Source organism: Pan troglodytes, chromosome 18 (assembly GCF_028858775.2).
Source record: "Pan troglodytes isolate AG18354 chromosome 18, NHGRI_mPanTro3-v2.0_pri, whole genome shotgun sequence".
NCBI classification, from domain to species: domain Eukaryota; kingdom Metazoa; phylum Chordata; class Mammalia; order Primates; family Hominidae; genus Pan; species Pan troglodytes.
Genome location: NC_072416.2, coordinates 19,756,439 through 19,770,671, shown reverse-complemented (window position 1 = coordinate 19,770,671; position 14,233 = coordinate 19,756,439). Strand labels below are relative to the sequence as shown.

At 47.4% G+C, this 14,233-nt stretch overlaps 1 protein-coding gene across 2 annotated transcripts in view; it reads left to right on the top strand.

Annotated features, from left to right (window-relative positions):
* XYLT1 (xylosyltransferase 1) overlaps positions 1-14,233 on the top strand; it is a 367,139-nt gene that overhangs the window by 206,413 nt on the left and 146,493 nt on the right. For both annotated transcript variants that reach the window (XM_009430383.5, NM_001037289.1), the window contains 1 exon segment: positions 3,796-4,306. In XM_009430383.5, the coding sequence (XP_009428658.3) occupies positions 3,796-4,306 (511 nt within the window).

Here is a 14,233-nt window from a genome sequence, read left to right as displayed (position 1 = left end):
ATTGGCCGTGGGGGGTGGAGGGAGATGATCGCAGTGTTTTCTATCTGGTTTTGCTTGGCAAAGTTCAGCCAGAAAGTGATGGAGAACAGGAGCTTTTGAAATGGGGGTTTGTGGAGGTTTTCTGTTGTGTGGCAGGGAAACTTGCTGATAACAAGGAAAGAGAAGGGCCCCAGAATGACACTTAGGATATGTCTGAAGAGAGAAAACGAAGATGTCCATCAGGGCAGTAGCTCTTCTGGCTTACTCCCTGCCCTTTAGACATTTCTAGAAACTTCTAGAAAATGGGCTTAGGGACAGAATTTAAATATATGTTCTTGGAGCATGGGAGTCGTCAATAGATTTTTCTGTCTGTTGGAGGGAGAAAAAAATTGGCTCCTGTACCTGACTCGGCTCAAAGGAAGAAAGGAGATCAGGTTAGCTCCTGGATTAATCGGGACGAGTTAGACCATGCTACAGTAACACAGATCCCCTAAATCTCAGTGACTCAAAGCAGCAGGGGTCAATTTCTGCACACTGAGGGTTGGTGGAGTCTCTACTCCACATGGGCCTCACTCAGGGATGCATGACCTCCACCAGCAGGAGTGTGGCTGGATATTGTGGTATCCAGGGAATGACACCTTATGGGTTCCAGTCACTGCTCTTGGCCATAGCATGTTTCCTGTCTGTGCCTAATATGCAAGGGATAGGGACGTACAATCCTAACACATGCCTAGAAGGAATGGAACAGAAATGATTTTTCATAGCTTTATTGAATGCCACCCCTGCCCCATCAGCTCCATCCCGACAGACGCTAATATGAGCAAAGACGGTGATACCCATTATTCCACTGCAGGGGAACTGAATGCTTCTTGATTTACTTCTCAGCAAAACACAAGAGGCGTGATACAATAGCAGGTTTTAGAATCAGGCAGATGCAAGTTCACTGCCTCCCCAACATGAATTTGTGCAAATTACTCAACATCCCCAACCTTATTTTCCACCCTTTTCTGTAAGGTGGGCGAACAGTAGTGCCTACGTTGGAAATTATTTCCAGGAGTTAAGTGAGGTACTGCATCCAAGGGCTTAGCATGGCACCTAGCATGTGATCCATAGTGAAGAATGTATCACAACAAGCGTTGGCTCCTCGTTCTATAAAATGGCAAGATAAATACATCCAATTGTCAGTACCCTATAAGTAATGCCTGTGAATAACTTACTGTGGTGCCTGGCTCATGGTAAGAGCTCAGAAAATGCGCCTGAGAGGCTGCTTGGGACTCTTCAAGGGCCTCTGGATAGAAAAAAAGGGAAAAGAGGAACATCAGCAGGTTTTGTTTAGGTTACAAGAATAAAGATGTACTCTAGGTACCAACTGAAGGGGATTTTTTTGTAGGTATCTGTGGAGAATAAGAAAGACCAGAAGCAGAAGGCCCTCATTTATAGGTCAGGATATAAAAGCAGTTCCTGTGTACAACCAGTAGCCGCCCTGTGACCCAATATGGACTGGTCAGCTGTTTTTTTCTTGGTTCTTTCTCCTTCTTCCTACCTTGTTACCTCCCAGCTCCCACAGCCTCAAACTCCACGTGCTTCGTGGCTGCTGCTTACTGTCTCCCTATGACTTCCTGCAACACTATAGGCCACTAGCCAGCCTGAAGATTGCAATTTGGAGGTCACACACCTCTAGCAGATTCATTTAGCTGGGTGGGAGGGGCCAGATCTTGTGGTTCAGTGTCAGCTTGCAGTACTTAAGGGTTTTGGGTGATGGGTGTAATAAGGATCATACAATTTCTTGGAAGTGGATCGTGTCCCTGGTAGCACAGAGTGTGGGGTGTGTGATCTGCCTGGTTTGAATTCCAGCTTCACTGCCAACTAGCTGGGTGACCCTGGGCAAGTCACTTGTTCATGGGTGCTTAGTTTCCCATCTGCAAAATGAAAGTCATAGCAGTACTCAGCTTACAGAATGGCCACAAGGTGTCTTAGTGTCAGAGCCTCCAACGAATAGGAGAAATTCGTGCTTACTGCTAGGAGCAATGGAGCAGAGGCTAGAGGGGCATCTTTTTTTTTTTTTTTTTTTTTTTTTGAGACACAGTTTCACTCTCCCCCCAGGCTGGAATACATTGGTGCAATCTCAGCTCACTGCAACCTCTGCCTCCCAGGTTCAAGCAATTCTCCTGCCTCAGATTTCTGAGTTAGCTGAGACTACAGGTGTGCACCACCACCTCTAGCTATTTTTTTTGTGTGTGTGTTATTAGTAGAGATGGGGTTTTGCCATGTTGACCAGGCTGGTCTCAAACTCCTGACCTCAAGTGATCCACCTGCCTCGGCCTCCCAAAGTACTGGGATTACAGGCGTGAGCCACCACGCCCAGTCCTAGGGGCACCTTCTTTTCCAGGCCATCACTAAGTCGTATATGGATGGTGAGGACAGAAGCAACTAACCCAGTCCCAGAGGAGGAGGCCTTTTAACTCACACTCCAGCAGAGCAGGGGTCTGCATACATTTTCTTAAAGGGCTGGATAGAAATATTTTAGGCTTTTCAGACCAGAAAGTTTCTATTGCAACTATTCATTCTGCTATTGTATCAGGAAAGCAGCCATGGACAATACACAAATGGACAGGTATGGCTGTGTTTCAATAAAACTTTAGTTATAAAAAACACAGGCAGTTGTTTGCTGACCTGCTGGGGTGGGAGCCTTGCTGAGGGTCAGCTGCTCTTGGGTACCCCTGCAGATCCGCTGTTCAGGCCCCGACACCTTTTTCCTTGGGAACTGGTAAGAGGCATATTTCAGCCCTCCTTAAAAGGAGGACTAGCAGGGATGCCGCCCATTGCCCCTGTGTTTCCATAGCAAAAAGGGCAGCTATATGGAGCCATTACTGTTCTCTGTGGCTTCAGAGGTCAGGGGCCATGTTGTAGGACACTGGATACGCTTTCAGATTAAGGCCTTGGGAATGAGCTTTAAGCAGAAGCAACATGTTACAGAAACAATTTGGGGCATTGGTTGAATGATGCATTTGATCATTCGACTGATCAAAGTAACCAGGACCCATTTACCCATGGAGGAGCTGAGTTTGGGGTCCAGCCCTTCTGGAAACATCCATGCCATGCGTGGTCTCCAGAATGACTCCTGATCTTTGTCTTGACCCCAAATGACTTCATCACTTCTGTTCCATGTACACACATGAAGAGCCAAACTCAAGCACAAGAGTGTCACAAGTTTGCTTTGCTCCAGGACTTAGTGTAAAGTTTATTCTACAAGGGCTGCATTCCTCTAAAAAAAAAAAAAAATTGCGGCTGGTTTCTTTCCCACAGAATTTACAACTGCTCGGTCTGATTTCTCTTATGGGCATAGATATATGAGCATGTCCTAAAGGCAATGGAATGTATATAATATCCTACCAATATTTTTCCCTTTATAACTTTATTATATCGTTTCCAGCCCTTAAGTAAACCATCACAGCACTTTCAGCTGGAATTTAAACGGGACGCTGGAACAAAATGTTTGTTACCCAGTGGCAAAGACAGTCAAGGAAAGAAACTGACTTGAAAAGGTGTGGTTAATAAGAAGCATTGAGAATCGTAGTCATGGCACTTTAGAGCTTGAAAAAGCCTTGGTTTCTGGTTGGAACATCTCCTATTTCCAGATGGGGAAACTGAGGTCCAGAGAGAGCCATCTTACCAGAGGTTAAACCAGTAGCAAAAGTAGGATGTGAAACTATGGCCCCGGCTTCCAAGTCCGTATGACTCACTCTTCAAAGGCCAGTTTGCTTAGCATGATCTCTCAGTCAAGTTTCTCTTCTGTTTCTCTCCCCTCTTCTCCAGGATGGCTACTTTTCTCATCGGCCGAAAGAGAAAGTGCGAACAGACAGCAACAACGAGAACTCTGTCCCCAAAGACTTTGAGAATGTCGACAACAGCAACTTCGCACCCAGGACTCAAAAGCAGAAGCACCAGCCTGAGTTGGCGAAGAAGCCACCGAGTAGACAGAAGGACCTTTTGAAAAGGAAGCTGGAACAGCAGGAGAAAGGAAAAGGACATACATTCCCTGGGAAAGGCCCCGGTGAGGTGCTGCCTCCCGGGGACAGAGCTGCAGCCAACAGCAGCCACGGGAAGGATGTGTCCAGACCGCCTCATGCCAGGAAAACTGGGGGCAGCTCCCCCGAGACCAAGTATGACCAGCCCCCTAAGTGTGACATCTCAGGCAAGGAGGCCATCTCTGCCCTGTCCCGTGCCAAGTCCAAGCACTGCCGCCAGGAGATTGGGGAGACTTACTGCCGCCACAAGTTAGGGCTGCTGATGCCTGAGAAGGTGACTCGGTTCTGCCCCCTCGAGGGTAAGTTCCAACCCCGCTGGCTCAGAGAGGGAGGGATCTCCTGGCCACTTCCTCCTCCTGCCCAGCCCCATTCTGCTCACCTTCTCAGACCTTCTGAGAAAGGCCACCCTGTCTTCCAAACCCCAGATGAGCACACGAGATCTTATGTGTTCTAGTACTCCCTGAATGTTGAAGTCTTGTATCAGAAAAATTTTGCAAAATCAGATTACCTTTTGTAGGTGCTTTAACCCATCGCCTTTATGGCAAAGGATGAAATTATAGTGAAATCGGGAGCTGATGTGATGTTGGCAGGAGCCAAGGGAGCTGTATTGATATGGTTTCGTTTCTCTTTCAATAGAATATTGGGATTAGAATTGACATGAATATTATTGTAATTGATTATGATTTGAGAGGTTTCTAATTGGTTGCATTAACTTCAGAGGCTCTGTAACTTTCCATTTTCCTCCATCAAAAGTTTCTTTCCCTCTTCTCTTCTTTTTCTTCCTCATATGTTTCCTGTTTCCCTCCTTCTTTCCTTCTCATTCCTTTATTTTCTTTCTTCCTTTTTCCTCCCTTCCTTCCTCATTTTCTTCCTGGTTTGTTTCTCCCTTTCCTTTTCTTCCCTCTTCTCATTCCCTTCCTTATTTTCCTCTCTTCCCCCTTCCTTCTTTCCTATTTCCTTTCTTCCTTATTTTAATTTTCTTTCTCTCTCCTTTCCTCTTTTCTTCCTTCCCTTCTACATTCCTTCCTGCTTTCTTCCCTCTTCTTTCCTAATTTTTCTCTCCTCCCTCCCTCCTTTCTTCTTTTCTTTTCCTTCCTTCCTTCCTTCCTTCCTTCTTTCCACATTTCCTTGCTCTTTCCTTTTCCCCTCCCTCTTTCCCTTCACTGGCACTCTTTTATGTGTGGATGACCTGATGATAAACCAGCTCTCTTGCTGAGACATGGAGGGGTCCGAGCTCTGATCCAGAAATTCACAGGCAGAGTGGAGGGGCCATCTGAAGATGGGGAGTCCAGTTTCACTAGCGCATGTGTAATCGTGCCATTGATGTGTATTTCTTGGTAGTGATTTTCACCTTCTCTAGTGCCCTTGGAAGGGGAATGACAGCAGCCACAGGTGGCTGCTGAGGCTTCGCTGTGTGCTAGACACCGCACCAGGCTCTGTGCAGTCCATTTGTTTATCACATCCATCACTCTCTGAGGCTGATGCTGATGTCATGAGCCCAATTTTTTTCAGATGAGAGATGTAAAATCCCTCTCCCAAGGTCACATGGCCTTTAAATGATCTTACAAGCTTACTGTTATGGCAGGAAATTTCGGACCCACTCAGAGTAGAGAGAACCCCAACGTACTGTCACCCAGCCACGTGGTCGCTGGTTATTGACTCGTGGTCACTGTTGTTTAGGGCAGGCCCCCTTCCCTCCTGCTAGCCCCTGCCACCATAGCTTACGATAATCCAGCCTCTGGGAACACTCTTAAATTTTACTTTTTTCCTTGGAGAAGATATTCTCAAAATGTTTGTGAATTCGTTTGCTCAGTGGTTTTCTCTGTGGAGAGGGCGGATGGCATCCAAAAGGCACCTTCCCACGAAGAGTTGGTGCCACTAGCAACAAACAGAGAGGAATGCATTTGAAATAAACGGGTGTGGATTTCATTCAAGCTCAGCTACCAGCTAACAGGGAGAGTCCTTTCTGCTCTCAGGGCCTAGATTTCTCCTCTGTCCAGGGAGCAGCTTGCATTCTAGGGGTCTTTTTGCTCCACCTTCCCTGGGAGCCTACTTCACTCTTTACTCCTGGCCATCCCTCCTTCTTATTGGGCCACACTGCAAGGCCAGCCCAGCTGTCCCTCACAAAGTGGCCAAAGGTTCACACTACCCCCTTGTTGGTTCTAAATCCAAATACCAACCCCTGCTTTTGTTATCTCCGAAGGGAAAAGACCCTTAAATGAGCACGGAGGCCAGCAAGGAGGCAACAGAGAGCTCTGGGGGCTCCGATGGGGTTGGGGGCATGTCAGAGTCGAGCTAGATGGAGTTTGGGGAGGTGTCAGGGTCAACAGATGCAGCTGGAAGGGATCCACTGAGGTGCTGCTCAATGTCAAGGCATAAAGTCAGAGAATCAAGCCAGCTGCAGAATTGGGGAGGAAGGGCTTTCCGTTCCACCAGCATCGGTGCATCCGGGAGCCATGCAAGGCTTTGCCTGGTGTCCTCCTGAGAAGGCAAATGCTCAATTCACCCAACTCTCTTGATGCAGAAAGGAAGTGCAGCAAGAGAATGGCTCCCCAGAAAAGTAGACTAAAAAGACCTCTTAAGAGAACTCTTCATTCGCTACTCTTTTTTTTTTTTTTTTTTCGAGACGGAGTCTCACGCTGTCATCAGGCTGGAGTGCAGTGGCATGAACTCGGCTCACTGCAACCTCCACCTCCCAGGTTCAAGCAGCTCCCTGCCTCAGCCTCCCAAAACTGGGATTACAGGCGCCCGCCATCACACCCAGCTAATTTTTGTATTTTTAGTAGAGACAGGGTTTCACCATCTTGGCCAGGCTGGTCTTGAACTCCTGACCTAGTGATCCACCCGCCTCGGCCCCCCAAAGTGCTGGGATTACAGGAGTGAGCCACCGTGCCCGGTGAGAACTCTTCATTCGATTCCCTGGACAGATAAGAACATGAGGCTCATAGAGGGGAAGAGACTTATGCCAGGTCCCCCAGTTAATTAGAGCTGTTTTTCATTTTCAATATGTGCCTCTGTGTTTACCACTGGTCACAGAATAGAGGATTTAGATCAAATAGGAGGTGGCCACATACACTCAGTGCACAGAAAGAGGGCTGGATGGATAGACAGCAAACCTTCCTTATGGCCCCCATCTGCAGGGACAGGGTGGCAGCAGGGACAACTTTAACAAGTGCATCTATATTATTTTAGTTTCTAGTAGCAAGCATGTGTCTGTGCAGTACTTTTGTTTTCTATCTGTTTTGTTTTGTTTTGTTTTGTTTTGTTTTTTTGAGACAGTCTCGCTCTGTCGCCCAGGCTGGAGTGCAGTGGTGCCATCTTAGATCACTGCAACCTTCAACTCTCAGGTTCAAGTGATTCTCCTGCCTCAGCCTCCAGAGTAGCTGAGATTATAGGTGCCTGCCACCTCGCCTGGATAATTTTTGTATTTTTAGTAGAGGTGGGGTTTCACCATGTTGGCCACGTTGGTCTCAAACGCCTGACCTCAAATGATCCACACACCTTGGCCTCTCAAAGTGCTGGGATTACAGGCATGAGCCACAGTGCCTGGCCTACACGATACTTTTAAATAGAAAGGTTTAGAAAGAAAAGCTTCCTTTCTGCCTTGCAGTTTCACCCTTGTCTAAGTGGTCCAGGTGGTTCCTGTCTATATTCTTGATTAGATTTGGCACACAGAGTGTAGCAATAATTAAGTGGAGTGCAACGTTTCCAGAATCTTTTGTTAACCTGTGCCTGGTGGAGAAGTTTTGGAGGCCTGAGTTGAATGCCATTCCATGAACGAAACACTGAGCTCTTTCTGTGTATCAGGGACAGCACATTTGTTCTGTGAAGGGCCAGATCTTAGGTATTTGAGGATTTGGGGGCCAGTCTTTGTCACAGGTATTCAAGTCTGCCATCTGTCATAGGGCAGAAGCAGCCAGAGACCACACATACACAAATGCACTATGTTCCCATTAAACCTAACTTATAAAAATAGGCTGGCTGGGCGTGGTGGTTCATGCCTGTAATCCCAGCACTTTGGGAGACTGAGGTAGGCAGATCATTTGAGATCAGGAGTTCGAGACCAGCCTGGCCAACATGGCGAAACCTCATCTCTACTAAAAATACAAAAAAATTAGCTGGGCATGGTGGTGTGCACCTGTAATCCCAGCTACTCTGGAGGCTGAGGCAGGAGAATTGCTTGGACCCAAGGGGCAGAGGTTGCAGTGAGCTGAGATCAAGCCACTGCCCTCCAGCCTGGGCAACAGAGCAAGACTCCATCTCAAAAAAAAAAAAAAGAAAAAGAAAAAAAGGAAAAAGAAGCCATGGGCCGGATTTGGCCCTTGGGCTTTTAGTTTTCTTATCCCTGCAAAATGCTGTTACTGTCTATAGTTGACCTTGAAGAATTCTGGGGTTAGGGGTGCCAACCTCCTTGCAGTCAAAAAATAGAGCACAACTTTTGACTCCCCCAAAACCTTAACTGATAATAGCCTGTGTTGACTGAAAGCTTACTGGTAACATAAACAGCTGATAAACACATATTTTATATGTTACTTCCATTATTTACTGTATTCTTATAATAAAGTAAGCTAGGCCAGGCACGGTGGCTCATGCCTGTAATTCCAGCACTTTGGGAGGCCGAGGCAGGTGGATCACCCGAGGTCATCAGTTCAAGACCAGCCTGGGCCACATGGTGAAACCCTGTCTCTACTGAAAATACAAAACTTAGCCGGGTGTGGTGGCGCATGCGTGTAAACCCAGCTACTCGGGAGGCTGAGGCAGGAGAATCGCTTAAGCTTGGGAGGTGGAAGCTGCAGTGAGCTGAGATTGTGCCATTGCACTCCAGCCTAGGCAACAGAGCGAGACTCTGTCAAAAAAAAATTGTAAATAAATAAATAAATGTAAGTAAGCTAGAGAAAAGAAGTTAAGAAAATCATAAGGAGGAGAAAGTGTATTTACTGTTCATTAAGTGGAAGTGGATCATCATAAAGGCCTTCATCCTTGTCTTTATGTTGAGTTGAGGAAAAGGAGGAGAAGAAGGAGGAGAGGTTGGTATTATTGCTGTCTCAGGGATGGAGGAGGGAAGAAAATCTGTTTATAAATGGACCCGTGTAGTTCAAACCTGTGTTGTTCAAGGGTCACCTGTGCTAATATATGCAACACTGCCTTGTCACACCGTGTCCCCACACCAGCCCTACGGGCTGAGTCTATTGTGAACCCTTTTTGTCAGTGAGGAAATCGAGGCTCAAGGAAGGGGGAGTCCTTGGCCAGAAACACATGGCCAGCAGATGACAGAGCTGGTACTGGAACTCATGTTACAGAGCCTGTATCCTTTTCCATAAGCCTGTCCCTCTTGGGGCGGCAAAAGGGTCACTTTATCTCACATTGTCAAGCCCCAGAGGTGTTCTTCCACCTGTAGGCTGTCTCTCTCTCTCTGGTGCCAGGAGAGTGAGTTGCAAGGGAGAAGAAGGCAGGACATTATTGGGAAACCAGGGGTTTTGATGCTGTCAGTGGTTAAGAGCCTGGGGTGGTGGAGGCAGACCACGTGGATCTGAATCCCAGATGTCCCGTGCACAAGCTGTAGGACTTTGGGCAAGTTGCTTGACCGCTCTGTGCCTCAGTTTCTCCATCTGTAAAGGGGAGATGAGCATCATCACACTTAGCTTAGAGGGTTTCCAAGGGCCTAGTACACAGCTAAGAACTGTGCCTGGTAGTGCTAATGTACATTGCATCCCTATTTGCTTTATGACTGCTCCACAGTGTTCAAAAAAATCAAAACCTCAGCGTCTTAGGCCAGGGGTTCCTGCACTTCTCCTGGTCATGCTGAGGTTATCTCCGGATGGCTTTGCAGTGTGAGTTTGCCGGAGTTTGTCCTGAGGCCTTTACTGCACTGGCCAGGATAGCGCACCCTCCCAGGACCTGTGAGCTGGTTAATAAGATTGGCCTTTAAAAGCCATTGCACACCCAGCCTCAGCGACGCTTTAATTTCCTACACCACAGACTCCCCCTTTTGCAATAAATTTACTGTGAATAGACTAATTGCAAAATAACCCTAATTGGGTAGTTATCAATGAACAACTTCCCATGGAACAAAGCGGCTTACAATTAATAGCATTTAAGCCATAAACTATTCTTCTGCAGAAAGCTAAGATGTAATTACACCCCATACGGGGATTGTGTTCCCTTTCTGGAAACCATGACACCCGGATTTCCCTCTGCTTAGGAGGGATTTGAGCTTCAGCCCAGTGGTCCTTTTATTTCTTTGCTAAATGAGGAGATGGAGACAGGGGTGGAGGGAAATTTAATATTTGAGTAAATATTCATATACATATGTGCATACACACAGATGGATGCCCTGTGTTTCTCATTTTGCTTTACGCAACATCACCTAAACTTCAGCCAAGAGTGTGCTGGAAGTTGAATATAATTAAGGAAACAATTCCTCATGGCTGCAAGTCTGAAAAATTCAGGGGAAGAGAAGTAGATTTTAAATGTTGACTTTGGTACAGCGCCCCCACTCCTCCTGTCCCTCACGCTCTCTGTCCCCTCACCCCACCACCACTCAGGGAAAATGTCGAGTCCAGAAGCCTAGGAGATGGTTTGCTCTCTGTGAGACATTCCTTGCTCTCGTGACTTTTCTCCTTTACTTTCCAAAGAAAAGGGATTTAGAAGGAAGCCCCAGCTCCATCCCTTTTCGGTGACAGCTGTTTTCACGAGGGGAAGAGGGGTTCCTCTGGCTGTCCACTGGCAACCGTGCAGAGGGAGATGCAGTGAGGTGTGAGGAAGGGACTCTGCTGCATCACCCCCAGGGATGGCCTCAGAGAAATTTGTTTTTAGCCACACACCCTAGGGTCTCTGGTCATTCAACTGGAACCCCTAGTGTTTCAGGGGAATGAACCAGGTCAGATTGAAAGTCAAGGACAGCTTGGGCAATGGGATTTAATTCCTGGCTCTGCCGTTACTCGTGACATAACCCTAACCGCTCAGTGACTCAGTCTGCATAGTAAAATGGACACAAAAACTCATCTTCTATCTTTATAGGGTGGTTGGCTGAAATGAGACAATGCATATAAAATGCTGAGTGCATTGGGGAAGTTAAGTGGATGTGCTTGGCTTGTTAGTATTACCACAATTACTTTTTTTTCTGCAATTACTTTTGCACCAACCTAATCGTCGCGATGGAGGAGTTGTCTAAATGAAGGGGCGACAAGAAGAGGAAAGGAGAGGAGAGGAAAGGGTTTCTTTGATGGTGTCAGCCATTGTGCAGCCACGTCTTGCTGGATCTGCTCTTCAGACACAGCCCCAGTAGCTTCCAGTCCTCCCCAGCCCCCTCCCTGTCCCCACAACTCCCACTCACCCCACTTTGGCTGTTACCTCTTGCCTCTGGAGATCCCACCCTGAATGCGCTTCCTCTGGGAAGCCTTCCAGGACCACCTCTTCCCCAGAAGCCCTGGTTGCAGGGAACACATGGATCCTGGGTGAAGGGTGCATCTCTGCCCCTTTCATTGTCAAAGCATCTTTTCCAATAAAGGCTGTTTCACCTGTGACCCATAGGAGGCAATCTGTGCCAGCTGCCAGGTGACACAGCTTTTTCTGCCTCATTACATTTTGAACACCTGCATGTCAGGAAGCGCCCTCCGTGCAGTGGCCCTCACAGCCACCAGCCTCTCTGTCTTGAGTTAAAATGTCCCAAGAAAGGCCCTGCTGGCTCCTTGCGTTGCTCCTGCATTTCTTCCCCTTTGCTGGGTCTGGTTAAGCCACCACATAGATGCTGTAAGTGACCTGTGGGTCTGCACTCTAGACATCCAGGTGAAGAATTAGAAATGAAAAATGTGAGAAGTTCCAGGGAAGATGATGGACTGGGAGCGGGGTGGGCTGGACTTGAGTGGGGAACCCCGGTCTGGGCATCTGAGTGAAGTCGGCAGTTCTCCAATGGGTGATGGGCAAAGGAAATTGCACATGACTGGGGAAGCTGGCACAGGTGTTAGGGATGAGGATGAACAGAAGGGGATTCTTTGTGGCAGCAACAAACCCTCTTTACCCATCAGCCTTTGCAGGAATGGATTTTTGGATATGGGGATTTTGGGGGGAAGGCTGGCCACTCGCTGCAGAGAGAGACTGGCAGATGATACTGCCAGCTGCTTAAGGGCAGTCTCTTCTACATCCCTCCTGCCCTGGGGGCAGTGGGGTAACTACACAGCGTGAGTAGCCAGCTTCTAGAAAGCGTAGCTGACAGCCGCAGTGGAGGGAAAATAGAACTGGGGATGTCACAAGTGGTCCCAGGTAAATACCTCAGTTTCCCCATTTGTCAGCCAGAGATACTACTTTCTCCCAGATCCTTTGCTGTATCACCAATGATGAGAAAATGAGGGAATAGCTGTGAAAAGTTAAAAGGTACCACGCTAATGAGGGTGATGTGATGAAGCCACATTGACCAGGAACAGCTTGGCCAAGTGGGTGGGGTTGACGGGCTTTCCCAAGGCGGCCCTTGCAGTTCCAACTGGGCCCTTTGGCATCTCCTTCTGAGGAGCCCAGGAAGGAAGAGGTATCCAGTAACAGTTCATTGGAGTTGGACAAAACTAGTCCCAAAGGTCTTCCTTGGGCTTGCTAGGGAAAGGCAAGAGACTGGCAAATCCAGAGAAAATCAGAAGACCCATTCATTGGTCAGCCACCACATTCAAGGCTATGCTCCAGGACAGGGCCTCACACACACAGTTTCTATAAAAGGCCAGACCATAAATATTTGGGACTTTATAAAATGCATGGTCTCTGTCTCAGCTACTCAACTTTACCATTGTAGCGTGAAAGCTGCCATAAACAACACATCAACAAATGACCATTGTGGGCATGCTTCAGTTCAAGTCATTTATGGTCACCGAAATGTGGGTTTCACATAATTTTCACTTGTTGTGAAATGCTGTTCTACTTCTGATTTGTTTTCTACCCACTTAAGATGTAAAACCATTCTTAGCTCAAGGGCCATGCCAAAATAGATAGCTACAGGCTGTGGTTTGCCAATCCTTGTTCTAGGACCTGGGGTTAGAGCTGTGAACAAGAGCAGAGAACACCTTGTGCCACTTGAGTACCATGTCCATTGGTTCTGGAAATCAATTGTGCATCTAGATGGCTGTACCCTCATGGAGCTTCTACCTGAATAGGAGAGACCAGAGGTGACAAGTGAATAGCCACATCTGCAATCTGATGTCTAGATGTGACTCTATGATTTATTTGAAGACGTTGAGCAGGATGAGAGGACAGGTGAGGTGGGGAACCATTTAGATAGGTGCCTACAGGCTGTGTGTGGTGGCTCATGCCTGTGATCTCAGCACTTTGGGAGGCCAAGGTGGGTGCATTGCTTGATGCCAGGAGTTTGAGACCAGCCTGGCCGCCATGGAGAAACACCATCTCTACTAAAACAAAACAAAACAAAAGTTAGCCAGGTGTGGTGGCACATGTCTGTAATCCTGGCTACTCAAGAGGCTAAGGCATGAGAATTGCTTCAACTCAGGAGGTCGAGGTTGCAGTGAGCTGAGATCACACCACTGCACTCCAACCTGGGTGGCACAGCAAGACTTTATCTCAAAACAAACAAACAAACAAACAAACTACATAGGTGCCTAGAGAAGGAACAGAAATAGATTTGGTCTCATTGTGGAAGAACTTGCTAAGAATTAAGCTGCTTGCAAATGGAACAGTTCCTAGTCTTTGGATATGCTGAATTCCTTTATTCATTTAATATTTATTGAGAGGCTGCTTTGTGCCTGACATTGGTTTAGATGGTGGGGAAAGACATGCCAGGGGCCTGATCGTACTCATCTTTGAATATCTCGTGCTTGGCACATCATAAGCCTCAGTCTTGCCCTCACTGGGAAAGAAGATAACGTGGTTGTTTTTAGCCTCAGTGGCTCAACCTCCCTTCACACTGGGGTCTCTACAGAGGCCTGTGTGCACCAAGCAAAGCAATGGAAATGGGCATCTAGAATCTCTGTGGAGGTGGTATTCTGAGCATGGCATCCACCACCTGGGACCTGAAACTGTTTGTCACCAGCTCCCTTCAATATACCCTCATTCAACAATTAGTCATCGAGCATCCCCTGTCTATGCCAGGAACTAGTTTGGATGGATTCATTTGGGAGGAAAGCAGATAGAATCCCCGTCCTCAGGGAGCTTGTGGCCTGTTAAAGGTGGGTAGGGAAACACAGGGGTAAACGATCATTAAAATGTGCATGTAGGCCAGGTGCGGTGGC